The sequence below is a fragment of the Lissotriton vulgaris genome, chromosome 5 (genome assembly GCF_964263255.1).
Source record: "Lissotriton vulgaris chromosome 5, aLisVul1.2, whole genome shotgun sequence".
NCBI lineage: Eukaryota > Metazoa > Chordata > Amphibia > Caudata > Salamandridae > Lissotriton > Lissotriton vulgaris.
In genome coordinates this window covers 882,282,836-882,310,037 of record NC_141693.1, presented here as the reverse complement: position 1 = coordinate 882,310,037, position 27,202 = coordinate 882,282,836, and the positions used below count along the sequence as shown (strand labels likewise).

The window sequence follows — 27,202 nt, the reverse complement described above, 5'->3', positions numbered from 1 at the left end:
ATGGTTGAAGGGCCCATGTGGGAGCTACTAGGGTCAATGTGTGGGATGTTTGCCTGAGCTTCTGAATCACTGCTGGAATGAGTGGGAGAGGCGGAAAAGCTTAGACAAATATCCCTGGCCAGTTTATCCATACTGCATTGCCCTTGGATAACTGGTGTGGGTACCTGGAGGCGAAGCTTTGGCATTTTGCATTTTGGTTCGTGGCGAAGAGATCTATCTGAGGGAGCCCCCAACTTTGAAAGTTTGGGAGGAAAACCGGAGGGTGAAGTTCCCACTCGTGTTCTTGCTGCCTCTGTCTGCTGAGGAGGTCTACAATCTGGTTGTTCACTCCTGGGAGGTATTCCGCTAGGAGAGAGATTTTATGGTGAATGGCCCATTTCCAAATGCCCTGGGCTAAGTGGGACTGTTGGACAGTGTGTGTCCCACCTGTTTTTGTATGTAGTACATGGCTGTGCCAACCAGGTGTGTTTGACATGCCTTGAGAGCTAGAAAGATTGCAAGCAGCTCTAAATGTTTCATGAGGGGCAACTTTTGCCATGGGCTCCATAGGCCTTGCACTGTGTGGTTCTGAAAATGAACTCCCCAGCCAGTGAGGGATGTATCCGCCGTTCGTACTGTCTTTGAAACTGGGTCTATAAAGGGCCGTCTTTTTGATAAATTTTATGTGTTCCACCACTGCAGAGAGCGGTGAGTACGGCCCTTTACCCTCACTAGATCGGTAAACAGACCCTGTGATTTGGTTCCACTGACTCGCTAAACATTCTTGAAGGGGACGCATGTGGAGCCTGGCATGGGGATCGATCATAATGCAAGATGCCATCATTCCTAGTAGTTGCATATGCATCTGTGCTGGAAGCAAGTGATTGAATTAAAACTGGAGAACTAGAGCCTGAATGTTGCGAATTCTGGCTGCGTTGGGAAAAGTCAGAGCCTTTTCCGTATTTAGGTTGGCTCCTAGATAGTTTTGAGTAGTTGCAGGTGGGAGATGTGATTTTAGCACACTGACTGTGAACCCCAGTTGACGTAGTAACATAATTGTTCTGAGGGTATGCTGATGGCATTTTGGATATGTGCTGGCTTAAATGAGCCAGTCGTCCAAGTAAGAGAAGACATGGATGTGTTTTCTTCTTAGGTGAGCAGCGACTACCGCCAGACACTTTGTGAAGACTCTGGGCGCAGTGGTGACTCAGACGGGAGAACCTTGAACTGGTAATGTTGACCCACTATCACAAATCTGAGAAATCTGCGAGGAGCGGGATGGATTGGAATATGGAAGTAGGCGACCTGTAAGTCGAGTGTCGACACAAAGTCGCCCTGTTGCAGAAGTGGTACTATTTGCTGAAGTGTTACCGTATGAAAATGGTCTGACTGTATGTAACGGTTTAGTTCTCCGAGGTCCAATATTAGTCAGAGAGAACCATACATTTTTGGTATTAAGAAGTAAAAGGAGTACACGCCCGTGGTGTTGTGATGGTACGGGCTCTATAGCCCCTTTTGGAAGGCAATACTGAACCTCTTGTTTTAGGAGATGTAAGTGATCCGGAGAGAGTTTGTGTGACCTTGGGGGGAAATGTTTGGAGGATTGTTGTTGAACTCCAGGCAGTAACCAGAATGGATACTTTCCAGTACCCATTTGTCTGTTATGGAATGCCAGACAGGTAGGTAATCCGAAAGACAATCTCCGACAGGTATTATATGGTCAAGGGGGGGTGGGGGGTGGGGGGGGGGAGGGGGGAGTGTAGTGAAGTCACTGTTTTGTGTTGGAGGGCGAGGCACGTGTGTTTGAACCTCTACTTATGCCTTTGCTGTTGTTGCCTCTATACCCCCCTCTGCAGTAACCCCTAGAGAGAGAGGGTTGGTTATTACCCTTGTACGTGGTGGTAGGAGTCTCTGAGGAGGCACTTTACGATCCTCCACGGTAGAAAGAGCGCCGAAAGGAACCACGTGAATGTGTCAATTGAAGGGCTCCCATGGATTTGGCCACTTCAATACCTTTTTTCATTTTTTCCACTGAGGAATTTACTACCAGGCCAAAGAGATGTTCTTTGTGAAAGGGTGTATTCAGGATGGTAGTCTGGACCTCCGGTTTAAAACCTGATATACGTAGCCAGGCGTGCCTTCTTAAAAGGACTCTGGTGTTTACAGCTCTAGCAGCAGTGTCTGCAGCATCTATGGAGCACCTGATAGCATTACTTGAAATAAGCTGTCCCTCCCGCACTAATTCTTGCGCCTTAGCTTTGCGTTTATCGGGCAGATATTGGAGCAACTGCTCCATCTCGTCCCAATGCGCCCTGTCGTATTTTGCGAGCAGCGCTTGGGTGTTAGAGATACGCCAGAAATTTGCAGCCCGAGATGCCACCCTTTTCTCCGAAGCGTCAATAAGCTTGGATTCAGCAAACCGGCAAGAGTCGCAGTGAATAAACTGGTGCGGAGTTGGTATGACGGTGGTATAGCCCTGCCTGACATCAAAGCGTACTACTGGGCTTCACAACTCACAGTTATTAATCAATGGCTTCACGTGCCGGACAGAGATCCGGCTTCCCACCTCGACAGAATGACTCTAGGAAAGGCGGTGCTCTACAACAATCAGAAAGTCCATGACCTTATAGGCCCAGCATCACACACTATCTGCATCTGGCACATGGTAAATAAACATCTGGATTGGTCAGGCAGACGTACACAACACACACCCCTGAGGGACACAAGTAAACTTGGAACACTGGGTAATAGAAGAGGATTTCAAAAATGGGATCTGATCGGCATCTCCCAGCTAGGAGATCTCGGACGTAATGGGAGTAGTTGGTTTCACCTATCTACAGGAGCAGTACAAAATGCCTCAGAGCGAACAGTTCAGGTATATGCAAATTAAACATGCGATAGAAGCAGTCCTCCCTACAGCTGAGACACTCCTGGAATCATCCCCCTTAGAGGGCAGACTACTCACTGACTACCTATACAATCAAGCGACCTCACTAACATACAAAAAAATCATTAACAGGGCAGATCCACTTGACCGGCTCAGGGAATATCGGCATTCGGTGGTGGGAGACATGGAGGACACTGACTGGCGAGAGGCGTTGGCTTCGCTGAAGGAGGTAGCAATCTCCTCTAGACTGCGATGGTGCAATTTAAAATATTGCATAGGATCTTACACACGGACGGCATTACACAAGATGGGAAAGGCCCCTGACCCATGCTGCTTGCGCCTTTGTGGAGACATAGGTACCTATTATCACACCTTATGGGACTGCCCAAAACTGACACCTAATTGGGAGGCAGTGGTAAGAAAGATCACAGAAGTCACTGAGAAACATGTCCCGCTTGAGTCTAAATGCTGCTTTCTCAATGTCTGGGGTCCAACTGACCTTAGTCACGCTGAAGGCCAGTGGGCAACGACAGGCATGATAATAGCTAAACAGAACATAGCACAAAAGTGGGGAGTGGGGACCGTACGGACGTTACTGAATTGGTGTAAAGATATGGATATGACTATGGTAGCGGAGAAGGCCACATTTATAAATAGGAAATGCCCCAAAAAATGAGGAAAGGTGTGGGGAAAGTGAAACATATCTATAGGGGAAACATCTGCACCCCCCCAGAAGAAGACAGCGACTCAGATGAGGACCTGTAAAGTAATGTTGTTAGTCATATTTGCGCCAATATACAAATGTATATCAAGTGACTGTAAAGAAATGCCATTAAGATTGTGAAATTACACATGCAGATCATTGTTGTTTTAATAAAAAAACTTTAAATAATTAAATACCAAATAGAAAAAAATAAGGTTGAATTCTTTATCTGTGGGTGGAGCATCACCTGTAGTTTGTGAATTGGCCCTTTTTCATGTGTTGAACACTACTAGAGAGTCCAATGGTAATTTTCCCTTTATGTACAGTGGGTCAGATAGTGCTGGCTTGTACTTTTCTCTACCCTAGGAGTAAGGATTCTGGTGCTGACTTGGTCATTAAATATGTCATCAACATGCCTGATGATACCTTTGAGCATGGGGAGTGTGCGCAATGACTTTTTTGTGCTGCTAAGAGTTTCAAAAATGAAATCCTCTTCAAGGGGTTCTTTGTGCAGCTGTACCCAGTGGTAGTTGGCAGCTCTACCTAGTAGTTCAATGTAACCTACACTGTCATCCGGTGGAGAGGGTTTGGTAGTGAAGAGGCCAGGGTCTTTGCCTGTGGGCACATTTGTGTTGTAGTTGTCCCAGGGGTCTGTAGGTAGTGGCTGATCATCTCCACCTCATCACCATTCTCTCATCCCCATCATTTTGATTGTCAGGTGTATGTGGTGAGTGTTCTGCTGAAATTGGCATAGGTTGAAAATGAGGAGAAGGAGGTAATGGAAGAGGAGGGGGAAGAGGAGGAGGGGAAGGGTTAGTCCTTACATTTCTCCTTTTTAAAGGAATGTGGTATTTCTCTTCTGATGCAGTTTTACGTTTCAAAGCTACTTTGATGATATGTCCAGTTTTTGGATTAATGTGGAGCACTTTCGGCTTCGTGTCGGGTTAGTCGGGTGGAGCGTTGGCATTTTTCGGATCCGTAGTTCGTTTCGGTGCCGAAGGGGGTGGGTTGGAAACGGCCTTGGGCTTCGATTCTGAAGGTTTTGGCTCGGTTCCCGATTTGGAATGTGTGGTTTCGGAGCTGGAAGTCTTTTTTGTATGCTTCGGTGCTAAGCCAAAAGGCAGGGCATCAGAAACATGGTCTTGGTGCCGACCGGGGCCTGAGGGCGAGGGTTGGACTGGAGCCTTCTTCTTGGGCTGAGGTGGATCTTGGGGCAAGGGAAATCCATTTTCACAGGACATTGCCCTTGCAGGATGTCTTCGTCCCTGTTCGAGCCGTATTGCGATATGGAGATTGGTTCTTGTTCCTCCTCGGCTCCTATGGCGTCCTCGACCTCTTCACCCGATGGTTCTCCAAAGAGGTCCGGAATAGAGCTTGCCTGTTGACTCTGCATGTAGCAACGTCGAGCCCGACGGTCTTGAAGTGTCATCTTGGAGCGGAAAGCCTTGCACGCGTCACAGTCCTGTACTTTGTGCTCGGGAGACAAGATCAGGTTGCACACTTCATGCGGTCGGTGCACGGAGACTTCGCGCGAAACCGAGGGCAGAATTTAAATGGAGTCTATTCCATCTACTGCAAGGCGGACCGATGCGGGTAGGCCTGATGGCCTTCCAGGATCTCCCGATCAAGGAGGTTTTAATAGATATGAGACACAGAGAATGGAAACGCGTATCGAAAACAATACCATTGAGCGAGAGTGTCTGCGCCCTGAGGGAACCAGTAGAATGGTGTCAAACCGGAGCGCAGCAACACAATTATGAACCCGATGGCGGAAAAAAACGATCTAACAATGGAGTTGATGCCCATGCACACCATCACCGAAAGGAGGAGTCACCTACCTCGTGACGGGAAAAGACTTCTTCGAAGAAAAACAAACTGAAAACATCCGGACCCAACACTAGATGGCAGGAGTATGCAAAGCATGTGATCTACAGCTCATATGTATCGAACACATTCTTACATTGTCCAATGTTTTCCTATGGGAAAAACAATATTGTGGTTAAACAGGCGAGTATCAAACTTACAAATTCAGTCTTTGCAGCCAAAAGTCAGCAAGGGCTAGCGGTTAGGTAAGTACCAAAACTGCACCACCACCAGCACACTGGGCGGCCGGGTGCAGAGGTCAAAATTGGAGTTCGACCCAATGCTTTCCAATAAAGGGGAGCGGGGGGTGCCTGGAGCCATACTGCTTGCCAGTAAGTAAATCGGATGCAGAGACCAAGCTTTGGTGGTTAGCACAAGCACACAGGGGCCACAAAGCTGTAACAATCATACACCACCAGCGGCACAGAGGCAGCCGGGTGCAGGGCGCAAATTAGACGCCGGTAACCCAATACTTTTCAAAGAGGATTTTCATGAAAGTAAAGAGGTTGCAGGAGAAAGACCAACGATAGCAAAGGTAAGTTGGGATGTAGGGGGTTGCAGGGTCACCATTGGTTGAGCTCACCAAGGCTCAGGGGCTTCGGGTGCAGGGGTGCCTTTGGACGCCAGAATCTTCTTACTGGAGCCAGTTGCTATCGGGGAGTCTCTGGATCCACACTGCAGGCACCACCGTGGAGGGCAGGAGAGGTCAGCCAACACTGGACACAAGGTCAGGATCTCCGGGGAGACTTCGATGCACAGGTGACCCACTCCGACTCGGGCCGTGGGAGTCAGGTGCAGAGTGGGCATCAGACGCAGATCAGCCTGGTTACGGATTCTTTGGAGTCTGTTTATTCTGGGCAGGTCCGCTGTATTTGGGAGATTGGAACTAGGGGGCACCGAGCAATCCCCCGGTGGGCCGCACGGTTGGGGCCGATTTTGTTACAGGGCAGTTTTTGCAGCATAACCGGCCCAGTAACAAAATCGGCCGAAAACCGGCCCTGGCAAAGAGCTCGGCTGCACCCCCAACACCCCCTAGGGGGGCGGGGGGACCGGCCAAGCACTTTGCCAGGGCTGGTTTTGGTTCCCAGTCCGGCCCTGGAGCCTATGCTTTTTGAGGGCAGAAACAATGCTCGCTCTGGCTCAAGGTGTTGTCACCTCTTCAAAGCAGGATGACTAAGTAAACAGCATATCAAAGCAGGAGGCTTCAAAGGCCTGTGCCACCTTTGATAAGTTACTACTGCTTCCCCAGACAGGGGAAATGCCAACCCTGCCCTGGGCAAAATTTAGCTCCAGGGCAGGTGGGAAATTAGATTTACAGGGAGGTGTGGTGCACTACCAGGCCAGTCACACCCCAAAGTTGAGTTGCCCGATGTGCCCCTCTTTTGGACAATTGCACCATCTTGCTGATGGCATATTTAGGAACTCTGGGACAGGGTTATGCCCACTTACCAAAAGAAGTGGTCATACAGGGGGTGTAGTGACCCCAGGGTAAGTAGCCAATTAGCTACCACCCTTCACTCCCCTTAATGCCCCTAAGCCTAGTAATTAGGGGAGTCCCTGGCACCAGGAAAGCAGAATCTGTCGACCTAAGAAGGACGACAACGAAGAACAAGAACTAGGAACATCAACTGACTTGGTGCCAACTCTGCCGGCCTGCCTGCTGTCCCCAACAATTGCACCAAAGACAACTCATCCTGTTGCTTCTCTGCCTCCTGAGGCCTGGGAGGACTGCCACCACTTTAAGGAGCAACCAGCATCTCCTGTGGAGTAGCGGATCTACTAACTCTGCACCCTGCAGGTACCCAAGACGAACAGCGAGGACTCCAGACTGCCAAAAACCAGACACCGAAAAGCACTACTGCACCAGTGCTCCTCCACACATGTTTAAGTGGGGCAAACTTGCCAGCGAGGTCCTGAGACCCTCCAGAGTCGAACTCCACCTAAGGTTTGCCCAGACTAGACGTCCAGTCGCAGTTCCTTTGTGCAGGCCCTCTCAACCACCAATGTCTCCAGCAGCACAGACCCGATGCCTAAAAACAACACTGCATACGAGCCCCACAGCCAGAGGAGAAGTGGAAAGATGATGTACCTACGAGCCAGAGCATCTCTAGGACCGAGCCTACCTGAGCGTTTGACCAGACTGTGCCCCTACAGTTCCCAGGGCAATTCCTGGCCACTGTAAGTGCAATGATGCCATTAAGAGTATATGGTGCTGGGAGGTTGGCATTACGAACTCCACAGCACCATAATGGCTACACTGAAGACTGACAAGTTTGGTATGAAACTTCTCAGCACATTGAACACGCACTGATGCCAGTGTGGGAATTAATGTAAAATGCACCAGAGGGCAACTTAGAGATGCCCTCTGAAACCCTAACCTAAAATCCACGTCTGGCTGAGTGGCTGCAGAGGCTGCCACACAACAGACATGTTGCTGGACCCCTGAGTAGGAGAGCCCCCGCTCTCCTGGGCCTGCAACAATGCACATCCTGGGCAAGGTGCTAGGTCTCCTCCCCCAGGATGGGCAGGGGTAAGCTTCAAAGGCATGCCGCCTCTGAGTTTCTCCAGACCATTTGCTGTGCCCAGCAACCAGCCCCCACCAGTCCTGCCCCCCCACTCTGGCGGGAAGACTGGCGGGAAAAACGAAGTCAGGAAGGGGGGCTGCCAGCCTGTGCCAACCCCACCCCTCAGGTGGGGGAGACTAGGTGAGCACGACCCCGGGCTCCAGCCATCTTGAAGATGGAGAGCCCTGCCCTATCACAGATAGGCTCCTGCCCCCCTCCCACAGGAGAGGAGCAGGCTAGGGGGTGTACCCACCCCAGGGCAGGGACCCATTGGTCCCTGTCCTTGCCCTGTCTGTAACGCCCCTAAATTCAGTATTTAGGGGCTCCCTGAACCTTCCTTCCTCAGATCGTGATACCAAAAAGAAGAAAGAAGATCAAGAAGAAGAAGACCCGCCGTGCAGCTGCTAACAACAGGACAACAACAACTGACTTGGCCCCTGCCCTACCGGCCTGTTGATCCTGGAACCTGCTCCTGCCTAAACCCGGCGACCCCCGCGGACAGCAACCTTGGGACACCCAGAGGACCTGCCTGCCTTGACCCTCTTTAAGATTGGGGCTCCCATCAGCAGAGGCTCTGCTGCAACAACCCACCTGGCGCCCACCAGGAAGCTCCGGACCAGCCCACTCTGCACCAGCCGAGCCCAGGCCGGGCCAACCCGAACCAAGACCACGAGGACGTCCCCCCGGCGACTGGGACCCGAAGTCGGCGAACCAGCCGACGCCTGCAGACTCAGAACCAGGGCCCCACCCCAACCGCGACCAGCTGAGGGTAAGCTTTTCCAACACCCAAAGACACCCCTGCACCCGGCGCCCTACAGCCCCATGTGCCTCCCTTTGGGGTACCTACCTGTGCTCCAAGATCCCAACTAACCTCTCGAAGTGCTGGTCGCCCCTGGAGAATCTCCGTCCCCGAGGCTGCAGCCTTTGTTCCTTTTTGACCTTTCCCATTGGATAACATGGAGCGCTCGACGGCTCAAAAGCACCCTGCACCCAGCCGCCCTAGTGCTACTGGCTGTGACCACTGTGTCCTATCCTACTCCCCCCCCCCTTGCCCTGAGCAAGTGACCAGGAGCCCAGCTCTCACAGCCACGTGGCCTGCTAGCCAGCAGCCACCAACCGAAGGCCCCCCTTCCCTCACTGGATATCATTGGCCCTACCTACCTCTGCACCCGGCCGCCCCAGTGCCGCTGGGAGTGAACTGTACTTACCTGACCCTGGGGGACCCCTGAGTCTATGCCCAGAACCTTAACTTCACCAACCAAGTACTCACCTGGAAACCGGTAATTTACTTACCTGGCATTGGATAACATTGACTCATTTTGACTCGAAAATGTTCAAAGTGTTAAGTTTTGAAACCTGAAAATATACGCATAAAATCAGCCAAAGTCTGAATTCCGAAGTACTCACCTGTGATCAGGGGAGAAGCCAGTGCTGTACCTTTCAGCGCAGTACTGAACCGCAAAAGTAATCCCTAGCGTGGTTACTAGTAATCTGTATTTTCTTCATAGGAACCCATTATCTGCTTTTCTATGAAATTTCTTCTCAGTGTCTACTTTCGAAAACTTGAAATATTCTTTAAAAATCACACGAAATACTGAAACGAAATTACCTACCTGTTATCAGTTAAGACCCCAGTGCTGGCCCTAGGAGACCAGTGCTGGGTTACAAAAGTAACGCAATCGTACGTTACCTGCAACCTGAATTTTCTCCCATTGAATAACAATGTCAGATTTCATTTGAAAAGTTTCCAAGTGTGAACTTTTAAAACCGCTTTATATTCATGAAAATTCACTACAGTAAGTAAAACTTTTTGCTAACCTGGTTTCAGCTTAGACCCCAGGACTGAATCTCAGATCTAGTCCTGAGACTATTAAAGTGATCTATATAGTAATCAACTGTACTTACATGTGGAAAACCCATTGAGCTCAATGCTATAGTGTGTTTTAGGATTGTGTTGCTTACTGTCAATACTGTATTAATTGTGTGCACGATCTTTATTGCTCCCTTGCAAAGTATTTACTTGAGAGAACTCCTAACAAGAAAAGTATATTTTTATAACTGTTGGTTCTAAAAATAAAACACCTGTATCTGTGGTATAAAAACAATTGGCCTGGAGTTCAGTCCTTGAGTATGTGAAACCTTTTGCTGAGTGTGTACAACAAATGCTTTACACTGTCCTTTGGTACTGCCTTACTGCTCGACCAAGCTACCACTTTGGAGAGTAAGGTCAGTTCTGACATTAACCTCTGTTATACCTCTGGGGTTGGTGGACTCTATACACACTTTACTTCATTCTAGTCCAGTATATATAGTCACTTTCTCACAATGGTAAAAACTAGTGCCCCAGCTACATGATGGCTTCACTGAAAATAGCGATGTGTGGTATCAAACATCTCGTATTGATAAACTCACACTGATTCTAGTGATGGGTTTACCAATACATGCACATAGAGGGCACCTTAGAGGTGGCCCCTTGAAAACCTACCAGCCTCTGTTGTGCTCGCTGACTGGATTTGGCCAGCCTGCCTCCGAAACACTATTCTGATCTCCTGGGGTGACAGTCTCTGCTTTCAGGAGGCCCAGAACAAAAGCCTGTATGGGAAGAGGGTGTAAGCTCATTCTCCTCACCCCCACAGGATGACCTGCTGCTTAGCCTCCCCAGGCCGGCAAGCTTAATGAGCTGATGCCTTTGGAATGCAAGTCTGGCTCACTTCACAGGAAACAAAGCCGCCCCCTCCCCTTTGCCCAGCATCCCCTTGGCATTTGGACAGGCGGGAAATTTAGCTAATCAGGTAGGCATGCCATCTACAGGCTACTACCAACCCTAAGCTGGATTACACTGAGGTAGACACAAATTTTCAAAAGTAGCCATCTTTGTGATGGCATACTTAGGAATTATAGGACAGCGTTATGCCCACTTCCCACATGGAGTGGTCATATAGGGGGCATAGTGACCCCAAGGGACAGTAGCTTATTGCCTACTACCCTACACTCTTCTAACACCCCTAAATTCAGTATTTAGGCAAATCCCTGGCACCAGAGAAGCAGATCCTGATGACCTAAGAAGAGAGAAGACACCAAAGAGCAGCAAAAGCAGAGAAGAAAGAAAAAGCAGCTGACCTGGTACCAGCCCAGTCGGCCTCTCTGCATCTCTTGTCAAACACTGCACCAAAGTCGACTCGTTCTGAAAGTGTTGCTGTCAGAAACTTGGAAGGACTGCCTGCTTTCGATAAAGAACAAGACCTCCCATGGGACAACAGAACTGTCCCCTACATCTCACAGCAACTCTAAAAGAAAGGGCTCAGAGCGATCCGGAACCGCCAAAACCCGCCACCTAAAGCCACCACTGCACCTGTGGCTCAAGCCAGAGTTGAAGTGGGCCAATGTTGCCAACAAGGTCCCTCAGCCATCCAGGGCCCAAGTCCATTGTGGTTTCACCCCTCGTGGACCCTCAGAGGTCGCCTACAGCCTCTGGATGCAGGCCCCCTCTACCCCGACTGTTCGGTAAGGAAAAACCTAACACCGAAGGACACCTCTGCACCCGTCGCCCCTGGGTTGCAGAGAAGAGGACCAAAGGTGTCCCTACGTCCCAGAGCATCGAGAGGCCCGAGCCCTGCGGTTGGTTCACCCTGAGCCTGTAGCCTCCTTTTGCAGAGACCAATCTCCGTAGAATTTCATTGGGCTCCTGCCGCAGTTTTGCAGCTTCCACATGGCTTCCCTCGTGGCGCTGGTGGTATACGGATGATGCGTCTTGGACCCTACCCACAACTCAACTTAAATCCTGGACACTGTTCCCGTACACTGCTGCACTATATCTGTTTGCATAACTTGTTCTTCCTTCCAAAGGTATAACATTGCAGAATTCAAAAATGTCACTGTGTCCACTTTTTGAACTGCAAAGAATTAATTAAAAACGTACTTACCGGAACAATTTTTCCATGATGCCTCAACATATATAAAGATACTTGCTATTTTTATAAATTGGTGTGGATCTCCTTCTTGAGTCATGAGTGTCATTTTTTAATCGTTGTGTGTATTTGCAGATGTCTTGCACTCCTCGCCGTTAAGCCTAAGGCTGCTCGATTAGATTACCCCTATTAGAGCACCTTGGAATTGCTAGAGCAAGCACCAGTCTACTTCTAAGGGAACCCCTGGACTCTTTACACGTTGTATCAGATTATTGATATATCACATACAGAGCCAGCTTTCTACAGTACCCCAAAGTCATTTCCCCCACAAAATACATTAAGTTTGCAGCTGAAGCCACATTCCTTTAACATATAGATTACAGAAATACTATACCGAATGGCCAGCCTAAACCTTGCTAATTCCCCTCAAAGCAACACTCCATAAGCCAGTCTGCTAAAAGATTTCAGTAGATCATATCTGTCCTTATGCCCATAGGTTGTATCTTCTTGACTGTCGTTCGGTATATAGGACTGTATGCGCTACCTAGAATGCGATTCACCAAAACAAACCTGAATATTGGTTACAAAAGTTTCGGCTCTCTAGCAGGAAGCAATTACTATGAAGCCAAGCCTGCACAAGCCGTAAACCATCAATTCACAAAGTCATCCTCTACAAACAGGTTTTTCTCTGTGAACAGGTCAACATTTTGAGTTCGCTGTTCAGTATATAGCCAATAGGTCACGTCAATCTTCACTGTGAGTAGGTAGCACAAACACCATTACCTAAAACACCTTATGTAAGCTGTGCCCCTTCGCTTTAACATGGCTAAATGAGTTGTCATCTATTAAAAAAACGTAATTTATTTCTGAAGAATCTAATCCTGTTTTATGGTCTTGCATCTGTCTGCTCATTCTATTACTCTGCCATCCTACTGCCAGGTTCTTGACAGATTAAACAAATGACCAAAATAAATCAAATTAACAACTAAGACAATTCTAGCTTTAAATATTGTCATTCCAACTGATCTAGCATCCCAGCTTTTGTTGATATTCCAAGCAGAAAAAAAACAGTCTTTAACCGAAGAGACTGGACAAAACAATATTAAGAATTTTACAAAGGTTAACATCACAAGTTCTTGGTAAAATCAGGCTATGTCAAGTTGATAGTTTCATATTTTTATTAGCACTCCCTATTTCATTAGAAGCAATAATTACTATAGTTTAATATCATCTATTTTACTCACATGGCATTTGCTCCTTTAATTCAGCAGTGGGAGCCAAATCTATGGCACTTTTGTTATGGCAGTTGAGTAGGGTTGGATCAGCACCACGGCTTAATAGGAGACCGCACACTTCCACTCTGTTTTTAGATGCTGCTTCATGCAATGGAGTAAACTGCCAAAGGTCCATGGCATTTACACATGCACCATGCTGAAAAGAAAACATTCATATCTCACAATCCATTACCTACAAAACAATTATAGGCAAAAATGATACATGTCATTGATTGTAGGCTAACCACGAAGTTTAGAGCAAAGGTTTTACCAGCACTCTTTTCATGGACTTATGAGGTTTGTTTGTATATACAATGGGTGAACCCAAAAGGCCCCAAATGCTCCCAAGTTTTGGCAGTAGAAAAACAAAACTGAGAATGCAGTAAAGTAGGAAAACCAGATTTCAAATCCAGGACTCCAGCCTATGCCGTCTGCCGCTTATGTCCCCAACGAGGAAGGCAAATACAAGCCATCAAAGAGGGAGGAATTAAGCAGAACTGCCACTAATATGAGTAGAAGAATACCTTAACAGCAGCCCTCAAACCTATGTTCTTTTAAAGCAAAGAAACCTCATAACCTCACCCAACATTTTCTGAATTGAAAATGAACTGACAAACCTGCAAAAGAAGTTCTGTTACTTCATAATGGCCGTAGGAACATGCATTGTGCAAAGGAACTAAATCCCTGAAAAACAAAAATTAAAAACATCACAACAAATAAATGTTATGGTGCTTGCAAATGCAGATGTTGTAATTACCATAAACCAAAACTACAGTAAACACTTAATTGAAAATAGCACACTAAATCATACACTTTGTATTGCAAGGAGTATGTAAGCAAGAAAAGTATTTTCAGTGTCTCTGCTGTGATCATTTAGCACATTTTACTATTTACAATTCTTGAGCAATTAGGATTCATTTTAGTCATATGTCCTTTAAAAAAGATGTATGCACTATTAACAGTGGAAACATTTACTCACTTTGCAACAATACTGCGTTAAAGTGGAAGGGGATGTTCAAGAAAAAACAGTAATAAGGCAAAACTATTACCCTGTTGACTATCATGGTGGGAGTTGCATAATAAAGTAATCAGCCTTAGCAAAATATCACACTTACAAACTGGAGGCCATGTATATGCCATGAGTGGTAAAGGATTTTAGGTGACCACCAATGAGTGGAACAAAGGAGGTTACAGTTTAGGTGCCCATGATGCAGCACTAGTTATCAGAGATTTTACCATTTGTGCAAGCATAAAGTATTTTTTATCTATTTTTTTATTCAATATTTTTCTACAGCACTAGAGCACCCAGAAGGTTATCCAGAGAACTTACAAAACAAGGGATTTTGAATGTAATAGAAGAATAAAATGTATTATGTTACTTATCCTGTTCCCATCGGTCCATTTCATGTAGAGCATAGATTCACATGCTTTGCAATTCCTGCCAGCTAATTTTGGGTTGAGACTGCTGCAACTTTCTTCAAAGACGCCTTTCAAGCAACAAGATATCTGGGACTCATCCTCTAGTAGTGAACACGCGTGGGTATAGACTCCACTGTTAGATTGGTTTTCGCCCAGCAGGTGAGAGTAGATATAGAGTTGCGAGTAAGAATGAATAGTGACTGTGTGTTGTATAAATAACTGCATAGGTTGAAGATCTCTGTAGCAAACACTGGCTTCCGGGGATGCAAGGGATCTCAAGTGAATAGACAGCTTTACATCCAACGAACAGAAGCATACAGGGTAAATAACATAATAGGATTGTAGCACGTGTGATTGTAGATACACATGCTCCGAATCAACTGTAAAACAGTATTTTTCTGAGCAGTAGCTAGCCAGTAGATAGTGCAACAGTCTAAAACAGTCTTTAATGCAGAAGGTTGAGGAAGGGGGATGTGCCGTCTTGCTTTTGCAGGTAAAACATGGAGGTTTGTTGTGCCCAGAATGTCTTCGAGGAACGCTAAGGTAGGTGAATGGCTAAAACGTATAGATCATTGGTGTGGAAATCCCGTTGATGATGTTGCCAGAGACCATGGACTATATCATGTCAAAGATGTACGCCCCCCCAGCAAGTGATGCGTCTGTGATGATGGTTTCATGGGGAAATGGGTCTGAAGATAGAGTAGGAGCCTTTGACCTGGTGTTGAGATAGCACTGGTCCTATGGCCCCTTTGAGAAGGAGTGCCTGGACTTCTTTTTGTAGTAGGACGAGGTGTTCTGGGTTGAGGATGTGTATGCAGGTGGGATTTTTGGTGGGGATGAGGGGAGCGCGAGGCAGTATATGCGAAAAAATCCTAGGACGTCTAGGTATATAAGCGTACAGATAAGACAGGCCAGTTGTCAAGAAGGAGCAGTAGGGGAGGATTAACGAAGTTGTATAAAAAGTATATTTTTATTTTGTATATTTAAAAATCATATTAGAAATGACGGGAGGTCAAACCAATATGATGGGTATTAAAATAGCTTTGTCAAAATTACATACAATAATCATAACGAATTAACATAAAATTCATAGTACATAAAATGAAGAAATATATTAACAAAAGCATACAGATAATCACATCACCTACTGCTCCTTCTTGACAACTGGCCTGTCTTATCTGTACGCTTATATACCTAGACGTCCTAGGATTTTTTCGCATATGTTGCTACCCTGCCCTAGGAGTCTATAGATTGTCACTACCCAGGGGGTCCTTGCTATTCTCAGAGCGCGAGGCAGTAGCCATGTTCGACAATGGGCAGAACCCACTGGTTTCTGGCGATTCTCTTCCAGGAGCAAGGAAATCCTTAAAACTTCCCGCCAACATGTGTAGTGTAATGGGCAGGATGCAGGGCAAGTCAATGTTTGGAGGCAGAGGCTACACTTGAGGCAGTGCTTCTGTCACAATCCTTGAAGATATTACCTCTGAAGATGCCGCCTGTGTATCCTCTACCTCCTAGTTAGTAACAGGCATGCTGCTGTCATTGGGGGTAACTGCATCGGGTTGAGGAAAGTAGTATTGGCCCTGCCCCTTATGTGCTGCCTTCAAGAACAGGCCCAGGTGCTGGTACTTCAAGGGCATCCATGACCATGATGGTATCTGCATTCTTCTTAATCTTTTTCAACACCTCACATTGTGGGCCTAAAAGTTTATCTCCATCAAAAGACAGGTAGATAAAATGTTGGCGGACCTCTGGCTTAAAGCCATAAATATGCAGCCAGGCATGGCGGGAAGGGTTTGCAGGGAGGTTTCCTCCTCTGGCAGCCGTATCAGTTGACTTCAGCGCACACTGTATAGTGGTGTTAGATATAGCTTTCCCCTCTTCAACAATCTCGTTTAATCTTAAGCTATTGCTCAGGGAGATGTTGGAACAAGGTCACCATTCCATCCCACTGGGCCCTGTTGTAGCGGGAGGAAGTCCACAGAAATTGCAATGCACCAGTGTGTAGCAGAACCAACAGTTATTCTTTTGCCAGCAGAATCAATGTGCTTGATCTACTTATCAGGTTGCACATCGCCTGTGGCTTGGGCTGCTGCTTTCTTTCGGGCAGTGGAAACCACCAGGGAGCTCGGGTGAACAGGACCTCTGATATACAGGTGATCAGAGGTTACACGGATTGAAAACCTTTTCATTGCTGGGTGTTACCACCTGGGATTTCATAGGCTTGCAGAAAATCTCTGGGTAACACCTCACCATACCCTTCAACATAGGGAAAAACAATAAGCAACCTGAAAGGCAGTTGCACAATGGAAGACACAGTAGTATCGTTCGAAGGGGGAGCCACAACAGGGGCGTGCTATTGGTCAGGGTTCACTCAGATTACAAACTCCTAGTTGTCCCAAGGGTCATCAGTGCGGTGCAAGTAGACAGGCAACCCAAAGTACTCTGCTGCAGAGTACAGACGAGGGCTGCAGCAATCAGAATGAGACTCTGGTGACCCCTGAGAAGGTGAAGAACATAACGGTGGAGGTTGGAGCAGAGGGTGGTGAAGGGCTAGCAGCCTTGCCCTTAATTCGCTTGGCAAGCACTAGTTGTAGAGAATTGTCCAGTTGTGGAGTGTCCTCACAGACAAGTCTCTGTTTTTAGGCAAAGTCTTTCCAGGGGCAGAGCTCTTGTCTGAGCGGCGATGATGAATCACTGTCGTTCATCGAGCTACTGTTGGAGCTTATAAGGGACGAGTCTTCTCATCAGAGTCTGCTGTGTATGGTCTTGAAGCAGAGACAGATTTCGGCACGGTTTGCACCTTTTGGCTTCTCAGTGCAGATGTGTGCTCTTGGACTGATGGGGGCGGGGTCGAGACTTTTGACTGGATCCTGTCTTGGCTCCAACACCTTGTCTAGGTGCTGACCGGAGCCCTAGGTTGGTAGCGGTGGTGATGTGTGCATGGGGCTCAACCCCCATCCCTTGAAGGAGATCATCTTGTCCTTAATGTGAGCCTGTTTTTGATGTCTGGGTGTAAGTCTGCGTGTCAACTACCCTCACGTGTTTCAGCAAGAATTTGGTGTGAGGTCTCGGAAATCAACTGAGGTAGACTGGGCACCTTCAAGTGACTCTCGTTCCTCTTGGACTTCCTCCTATTACAGTTCACAGGAATCGGATATGATGATTTTTGGGCTGGGTTGATGGGCCATTAAGTCGGGTGGCTCCTCTTTGGCCGTGAATGGGTCTGCTTCGCCAAAGATGTCTGGAGTCTCGGACAATGAGCGATCATTTGCAGTGGGCCCTGCAACCATCTCACAGCTGCTAAGGGTCTTCTTGCTTCTGAATGAGGAGTATGGACATGATAAGCACTCTTGAAGAGGACGCATTTGTAGTCTTGCATGGGGTACTATGAAAATGTAAGAGGCCATTATCCCTATGAGTTGCATGAACACTCCTGCTGGAAGGGAGTGTTGTAGCTGAAACTTTGTTAGAAGAGTTTGCATGCTGGCTATCCTTGCTGGAGTGGGATAAGCTAGCGGTGTGAAGGTGTTTATTGTGGCACCGAGGTATTGTTGTACTGTGGGTGGTTGTAGATGAGACTTGGTGTGGTTTATTGTGAACCCCAAGTTGTGGAGCAGTTGAATCGTGGCATGAGTGTGTTCCACACATTGACTGTATGAGCTGGCTTTTATGAGCCAGTCGTCCAGATACGGGAAGACGTGGATGTGCTGTCTTCTTAAATGCGCTGCCACGACTGCTAAGCACTTGGTGAATACTCTTGGTGCTGTAGTGACTACGAATGGGAGTACTTTGAATTGATAATGTTGCCCGTCTATTACAAATCTGAGATACTTCCTGTGAGGCTTGTGAATGGGAATGTGGAAGTATGCGTCTTTGAGATCTAGAGTAGCAAGGAAGTCGCTTTGTAACAGGAGCGGAAGGACTTGTTGGAGTGTGACCATGTGAAAATTATCTGACTGTATGTATATGTTTAGCGGTCTGAGGTCTAAAATAGGCCTTAGAGAGCCGTCCTTCTTTGGAATTAGAAAATATAGAGAGTAAACCCCCTTGTTTTGTTGGTGCAGAGGAACTGGTTCTATTGCACTTTTGTCTAGCAGAGATACTACTTCTTGCTTTAACAGTGAAAGATGTTCTTTTGACATTGGAAGCTGTTTGGGTGGTATGTTTGGGGGGGTAGATGTTCGTTCTAGACAGTAACCTGACTGAATAATTTGTCGCACCCACCTGTCTGATGTGATGTTAGTCCAGGCAGGAAGGAATTGTTGCAGTCTTCCCCCCACAGGAGTGGAATGTTGGGGGAGAACGGGAGGAAAGTTATTGGGTAGGGGTAGAGGCAGAGCGGGAGTTGTTGATTTTGACTCTGCCTTTGTTGTTGTTACCCCTGTAACCCCTCTCTGGTAGCCCTTAGTGAATGTGGATTGGCTAGGGGTTTTGTAAGAAGTGGAGGGACTTTCCGAAGAGTAGCCTCTTGTGTTGCCTCTGTATGATGAGCGACAAAAAGAACGTCTGGAAGCTTGCTGCTGCAAGGCTCCCATAGATTTTGCTGTATCTGTGTCTTTTTTCATTTTTTCTAAAGACACGTCAACATTTGGGCCAAATAAATGTGTCTCATCAAATGGCTGATTAAGGATGGAATTTTGTACTTCAGGTTTAAAGCCTGAAATACTTAGCCAGGCATGTCTATGTAGAAGGGTTCTGGTATTGATTGCCCTTGAGGCAGTATCTGCAGCATCTAGGGCACAATGAATGGAAGTATTAGTAATATGTTTACCTTCCTGTATAAGTTAATTGGCCCTTTTTTTGTATTTGTCTGGTAGATGCTGCATTATGGACTCCAGTTCATCGTAATGTGCCCTATCATATCTTGCCAGCAACGCTTGGGTGTTGGCAATGCGCCAGATGTTAGCTGCTTGTGACGCTGTTCGTTTGCCGGAGGCGTCAAGGAGCTTATATTCTTTGTCTGGTGGTGAGGCCTCACCTGATGTCTGAGAATTAGCACGTTTACGTGTATTAGACACTACTAAAGAATCTAATGGTGCTGGGCCTTTAATATAAACTCGATCTGTAGGGGCAGCTTTGTATTTTTTCTCAATGCGAGGATTGAGGACACTAGCCCTGACAGGATCCTTAAAAACCTCTGTTGCGTGCTTGATGACACCCTTAAGCATTGGGAAAATGGCAGTAGACCTTTGTGTGTTATCAAAAGTGTCTAATAGGAAATCTTCCTCCACTGCATCGGTGTGTAAGTCCACCCGATGATATTGGGCAGCTCTTTAGACTAGTAGGTTTAAACCTATATTATCCTCTGGTGGGGAAGGTCTGGAAGGGTATACATCGTCTTGTGGGACGTAAGGCACATCAGGGGTTTTGTAATCATCCCATGGATTAGGTGACTGTGGGGGGGCTATTGGTCCCTGCCGGGTCATGTGCACCCCCACCTGTGTCATCAGAGTCTGTGTCTAGATCATCGTCTGGATTAGTGGATGGTGTAGGCGAATGATGTGGTGTAGGAGGAAGAACAGTACGAGGAGATGGTGGAGAAGGGACCCTTAATGGAGAGGTTGCAATGTCTCTCTTCTTTGGAGGGGGAGGAGGTGCTGGCGCCTCAAGTGATGTCTTCATGGAGCTGAGAGTCAATTGACGGGTCTTAGGATCCTTTACAAGAGTTTTTTGATTGGGATCCAGTGTGAAAATGTCCTCTGAGTAGGGCAGATCCTTCGGCGTCTAAGTTTTCGGCTCCGTAGATTTTTTCGGCACCTAGTCGATGGCTTGTCTTGGGTCTTTTGGCTTAGAAGTGTGCCCTTTTGAAATGTCTTTTACCGGAACCTGTTTTATCGGTTCCGTGAGTTTTTCCGGCTCCGAAGCGTGTGAATCTGGAGCTTTAGGCGGTTTTTTACTCTGCTCTGAGTGCGGTTTCGGCATCGAAGAGTCGCTGCCAGTCTTCGGCGCCGTGTGCTTAGGTGTCGGAGCAACGTCAGCGTGGTTGAGGAATATGGCTTCTTCTTCGGTATCGGTGTAGCATCAGCACCGGAGATAGGCTGGCTCGAGCGCGAGCCGCCTGAAGGCTTAGTGAGCTTCTTTGCCGGGCCCGAAGGCGGGGCGTGGGAAGCAGTCTCTCGGTGTGCACCCGGGTCCAAAGGTGAGGGTGTGACCGAAGCCTTTTTTGAGGGTGTTGAGGAAGGGCTGGGGGGGGTCGACGGTCTTACTTGCGACCCGTTGAGCTGGAGTGATGTCCTCTACGTCGGAGTCTTCGGAATCTGAGGAGCTGGTACTCTCTTCGACGTGATGGTGTTCTGGCACGTCGACTCCCTCTTCAAAGAAGCGGACGAGCGAGCCACAGTTCTCCGAGCTAGTCGGTCCCGAATTGTCTTCTTGGAGCGGAATGAGGCACAAGCGGAACAGTCTTTGGCCTCGTGCTCCGGTGAGAGGCAAAGGTTGCACACCTCAAGTAGGTTGGTGTGGGGAAACTTCGACCCACATCGAGGACACTTCTTGAATGGCGTCCTTTCCATGAGCCAGAAAGTAAGGCCTAGGTCGGCCCGAAGACCTTCGTTGACGACGGAATCAAAGACTTCGAAGTAGTGAAGAATCGCGTTGATGTGGAGCGCGATCAAAACAATACCGTCAAACTGGGTGAGGATTGCGCGCCGAAGGAAATTCAGTTCCAAACCGGAGCGCTGGAAACACATCCGAGCCCGATGGCGGAAAAAAACAATCTGGGGATGGAGCCGATGCCCATGCGCAATGTGGTCCAAAGGAGGAGTCACCTATCTCGTGACTTCAAAAGCACTTTCCAAGACAACAACAAACTGCAAACATCCGGGCCCAACACTGGTGGCGACCTATGCACAGTGTGCAATCTGCAGCTCATATGCCTCGAACATGACGTTATGTGTAGTATTTTGTTACTGGATGCTGAGTGATGAGCGTTTCTGAACTATGTTTTCAGGGAGGCGTGTTTGTGTCTGTGTAATGTGCATGCCTGCTTCTGCTACATGAGGTTTTGTTGCTGAGGTGTGTGCACTGTCGATCTGTCTTTTTATTTTGATGCAAGTGCTAAATAAAGGTTTATGTATTTGTGTGTGCTGTGCTGTCCGGACTGTGGTGTGTGTTTGTGTAATGTGCTTTGTGTGTTTTGTGTCAGGGAGGTGTATACAAAAGTGTGATTTGGAGCATTTTTCTACAATCAGACCCTCCAGGATTTCGCGATTTGCCGCGAAATCAGCACTTTTGTAAATATGCCGCGATTTTTTACAAAAGTGCCCGCGAAATCGGCACTTTTGTAAAAATGGCGGGATTTTTACAAAAGTGCCTGCGAAATCTAGACATCCAGACCCCTTTCAAGGGGGCAGGGCTGGTCTGCGGAGGGATGGGGCGGGAGAGGGGGGGGGGTTTGGGGGGGGGGGGGGAGGGAGTGCTAGGCAGTGCGCCTCGTGTGGCAAAACAATGGAAGAACTCTGCTCCTGAAACAGCCCTATGAAGCATCTCTATGCAACGGGAAATGCCAGATCGCATCTCAGCATGACTTTCTCTGGAAGAAAACAGCTGTTTCTCTGCAACGCGCTTTTATCGCTGACATCATGGCACGATTTACAAAGCAACAGCTGTTGCCTGAAAACAACACCAAATACCACCTTCTAAAATGAATCTGTGCTTTAAGCTGTGCCAGGCTGTTCAAGAAGTAGACAGTACTCAAGTCCATGCCGGGCATGGCTCAGTAGCAGGGCAGGCTAATAAATTAGATCAGGAGGCACCGGCATCCCTCAGCCACAGCACGCAATCCGAAGACTGTGACTGAGTCTATACTTCCGCATCGTGCCCGCCAAAAATACTTACCAAATAAACAAATGTACCCAAAAGGGCCAAAATGTGATCATGTGAGTGTCTTGCAGCAATCATTCGATTGCGTGCCACAGTGGTTTGACAGTTCAGATAAGCTCCCCGAACGCCTGTTTTTTAAAGAACATTACAAGATGTGAAATAGCATGTTTCAGAGATGCTAGTAAGACATGCATGTTGCCGTGATCTATGGCGATGCTTAATCTAATACAATAACCTCAGCATAATCTTCAGCATTTATAAAAAGTGCGTTTGAAATGTACCGAACATGTTTGCCACCAGTTTATTTTTTAATGTTTTGACTTTGAGCTATTTTATGCTCTGTTAGCTTAATAGAGTTGGAAAAGGAACATCCGATATGTGATAGGTAGATGAAACCTAAATGTTCACCTTCACATTTTATTTTTTATTTTTATATTGTCCTTCTACGATCAGGAGGTCACTTCAAATTCCTCATCAAAATGTAATGTGATGACAATCATGATTTTTTTATGCTTCACAAATTGTTTTTGGCTGCCTTTGTTGAACATTACAATCACATTCGATTCTCTTGAACAATTTCTCGGCTTGTATTTGTTCTGTGGGAGTGTGCATATTTGTTTGGAAGTTAATACTATGTAAGTGATCGTTTAAAAACGTGGTTATTCTTTCTTTAAATGAAGCGTTGTCTATTCCCTTAATCATTTGCTTCTTTGCCTGACAAGCTTGTTTGAATGTATTGTTTATAAATAAATATGTACGTCATATACATTTGGTAACACCTTAGCCCAGCACACACAGACCACAAACACACTGTGAACAACACACACAGACCACAAACACACCAGAGTCTAACACACACAGACCACAGACACACCAGGGACCAACACACACTGATATCTGTGTTTGTTGTAGGAAAAAACACCAAATAAAATGCCGCTAAATTTCCATATTTGTGCCGCTAAATTTCCATTTTTGTGCCGCTAAATTTGCTAATCCATGCCGCTATATCCTGGGGGGTCAGTCCAATGTATGTGTATATTGATGCAATTGTCCTGGTTGTATGAGGTGGGGCAAAGCCGTTGGAGAGAATAAAGAGTGTAGGCGAGAAAGAGTTAATAAAAAAAAAAAGTCATCATGACTACTGCCTGGTCAGATAATTTCTCCAGCTATCAGTTGTTTTGGCAAGAATGTCACTGAAGGCCACACAGAGGAGTTGTGGTGAACCCGGCAGGTAAATTGATGGCTTCCTGGCAGGGCCGGTGCTAGGCATGGACAGTGTCGGCACCCTGCACTTTGCCCACCAAATTGGGGGCCCAGCAGCAGTGCAACACAGCCAGGCCACGGCGGCACAGGGACACTGGTCTTACTCTGCTTTCTGCCATTTCAATTGAAAACAAGCATTAAAAATGCAATAGGTCTCACCTTTGATTAAGTTAAAGCCATTTGCTTTGCTACACAATACCATCAGCAAAGCAAATGGCTTTAACTTAATCAAAGGCGCAACCTATTGCATTTTCAATGCTTGTTTTTACAAGCAATATGGGATTTACGGATCAAAGCCCTAAACTCTCTCCTGTGTGTAACATCTGTTCATGAAGATAATGTAGCATCATTTTAGAGGGATATTGAAGAAAGATGGGAGAGATAATTTAGAAAACTGTGCCTCAAGGGTTAAGAATAGTTAGATGTGGAACGAGGGGTGACGAATGACCTCTACAACAGGATTATGGATGTTGGCAGCATCTTTGACAGCAGCTCTGTCATTAAAGAAGATAACCATAGTGTTTAGAAGGAAGTGGTCAGGTCATTGTCTGAGCAAATTGGGAGAGGTGCTCATTTGAGGGTTCACTGTATGGTCTGGCAGAGAAAGGCGTGTAGAAGGAGGGAAGGCCCTTTGATGAGGGGAGGTTGAAGGTGGGTCTAGGTGTTTTGAAGCCTATTAGAACATTAGAATGTTGAGTGCTCCACTGACGATAATGGAGAGCTCCGGGTTTCTAATGGCTGGTAGAAGCCAGACATCAACATTTCAATGTTTGTTCACAGCTGTTGCTGTGAATAAAGGCCTCATGAAGCCCGAGGGGATTTTACTCACTTGCGATCTGTGAAGCCTTTGTTTTACAAATTAGAACTTCTGCCCTCTAGGGGCAGAATGTTCTAATAGCCTTAGAGCCCTCCGCAATGGGCTCTACTGGCTATTAAAGGCCCGCTCCCTTCTTAAGGCCTGCGCCTTCGGCTCAAGTCTTTAACGGTGGAGCAGGCCTGTAATGGCTGGTAGAGCCCGCTACATCTGGCTAGAAGGCTATGTTAGACTTCAAATTTTGTTGCTAGAGATGTTTTCTAGTTGTGCCACTCTGATGAAATAAGTAGCATTTGTGAATCATCTGTTATCCTTCACGTCTAACTTTTTGTCACGTAGATTGTATTTTCCTTGTTCGATCAGCATGTTGAATAAAGAATGCTCAACTTCATCAACTCAACAAAAAGTTACAAACTCATATAATCACTGCCAAAATGTAAAAAAGCTAATATTCATAAAATGAGGAGACAGGCTCAGAATAATGGAAGCCTTTATGAATCATTTGAGCCGAAAAATTGGCAAATACCAAGATGTCATCAATCAGGCCAAGGTTCCTGGAACAAGCCTGTCCATCTAAGTAACCTTTTCAGAAAAATGAAAACATCCAACAAAAAACAGTGAAAAAAATTTGAGATTTAGGGGAGAATAGGTTAACAAGCAATTATCTGCAATATTGATTTTACATACTATGTTCAGAGAATGAGGATCAAAAGTGAAAGAGCTTACCCTTTGTCCTTGGCATGAACGTTTGCTCCATGCTGCAGTAGTTGCTTCACAACTTTTACACGGTTGTACCCTGCTGCCAAATGCAGTGGAGTTGACTATGAAGAAAATAATATGTAGATAATAGGTCAACATGGAAAACTTTTGTTTCATAACATCAACAAATTGTATCAGTTTCGGGGAGGTTCGAATGGATCTCAATACCAGATTAGAATCTCCTCTGAGTTGAAGAAATGGGACTGAAAGGACAGAATTTCTTGTGGGTAGCAAATGTATTTTCATTAGATTAGACATACATGGAGTAAAGACGAAGTTAGACTACCATAACGGCTAGGGCGGTCGACCTTGATTCTGGGGAAGTGGGTTAGAGTCTCGGCAATGACACTGAACATCCTGTGATTCTGGGCAAATCACTTAATCTCCCCATGCCTAACAAAAAATAAATGTGTCCTCATGTAATGCAACTGGTGCTATGTAAAGCGCTCTGATACCCAATTCGGGTCAAGTTTGTGCTATATAAAACTCTGTATAAAAAATGTTTGGAAACACAGTTAACCCTACTGGCTCTTCAATCAATCAATCAAGACATTTGTAGAGCGCACTACTTACCCGGAGGGTCTCAAGGCGCTTGAGGGGGGGGGGGGGGCTGCTACTGCTTGAACAGCCAGGTCTTGAGCTTCTTCCTGAAGGAGAGGTGGTCCTGGGTAAGGCACAGGTCGGACGGGAGGGAGTTCCAGGTCTTGGCGGCCAGGTAGGAGAAGGACCTTCCTCCTGTTGTCGTTCTTCGGATGCGGGGGACGGCGGCGGGGGCGTGACTGGCTGATCGGAGATGGCGTTTGGGAGCGTAGAAGTTGATGCGGTTGTTGAGGTAGCTCGGGCCTTGATCGTGTAGGGCTTTGTGTGCGTGGGTGAGGAGACGGAAGGTGACTCTTCTGTTGACGGGGAGCCAATGCAGGTTTCTTAGATGTCCGGAGATGTGGCTGTGTCGTGGGATGTCGAGGATAAGTCTGGCTGAGGTGTTCTGGATCCGCTGGAGTCTCTTCTGGAGCTTGGCGGTGGTTCCGGCGTAGAGGGTGTTGCCGTAGTCCAGACGGCTGGTGACGAGGGCCTGGGTGACCGTCTTCCTGGTCTCGGTGGGGAACCACCGGAAGATCTTCTGTAGCATGCGCAGGATGTTGAAGCACGACGAGGAGACGGCGTTGACTTGTCTGGTCATGGAGAGGGAGGAGTCCAGGATGAACCCCAGGTTGCGTGCGTGGTCTGTCGGTTTGGGTGCGGTGCCCAGGGCGGGGGGCCACCAGGAGTCGTCCCAGGCGGAGGGCGAGGAGCCCAGGATGAGGACTTCCGTCTTGTCTGAGTTCAGTTTCAGGCGGCTGGTCGTCATCCCTTCGTGAAGGTCGGCTTTGGCGGCGGCGGGGTCGTTGGTCAGGGAGAGGATCAGCTGGGTGTCGTCAGCGTAGGAGATGATGTTGAGGTTGTGTTGGCGTGCGATGGCCACGAGGGGGCTCATGTAGACGTTGAAGAGGGTGGGGCTCAGCGAGGATCCTTGAGGGACGCCGCAGATGACTTCGGTGGCCTCTGACTTGTACGGTGGTAGACGGACTCTCTGTGTCCTTCCATCGAGGAAGGAGATGATCCATTCCAGTGCCTTCTCCTGGATTCCGACGTTGCTGAGGCGCTGCACTAGGGTGCGGTGGCAGACAGTGTCGAATGCCGCGGAGAGGTCTAGGAGGATGAGGGCCGCTGTTTCTCCGTTGTCCATCAGGGCTCGGATGTCATCGGTGGCAGCGATGAGGGCGGTCTCGGTGCTGTGGTTGGCTCGGAAGCCAGACTGTGAGCGGTCGAGGGATCCATTCGTCTCGAGGAAGGCGGCCAGCTGTTTGTTGACGGTCTTCTCGATGACTTTGGCTGGAAACGGGAGGAGCGAGATGGGGCGGTAATTCTTGAGTTCGGTGGGGTCCGCTGTAGGTTTCTTGAGTAG

At 47.3% G+C, this 27,202-nt stretch overlaps 1 protein-coding gene across 2 annotated transcripts in view; it reads right to left on the bottom strand.

Moving 5' to 3' along the window:
* TNKS2 (tankyrase 2) overlaps positions 1-27,202 on the bottom strand; it is a 691,336-nt gene that overhangs the window by 591,435 nt on the left and 72,699 nt on the right. For both annotated transcript variants that reach the window (XM_086922459.1, XM_086922461.1), the window contains exons 6-8: positions 25,225-25,319; positions 13,796-13,862; positions 13,149-13,335 (exon numbers count right to left, since the gene is read on the bottom strand). In XM_086922459.1, coding sequence (XP_086778585.1) covers positions 13,149-13,335; positions 13,796-13,862; positions 25,225-25,319 — 349 coding nt within the window. The remainder of the gene's footprint in view (positions 1-13,148; positions 13,336-13,795; positions 13,863-25,224; positions 25,320-27,202) is intronic.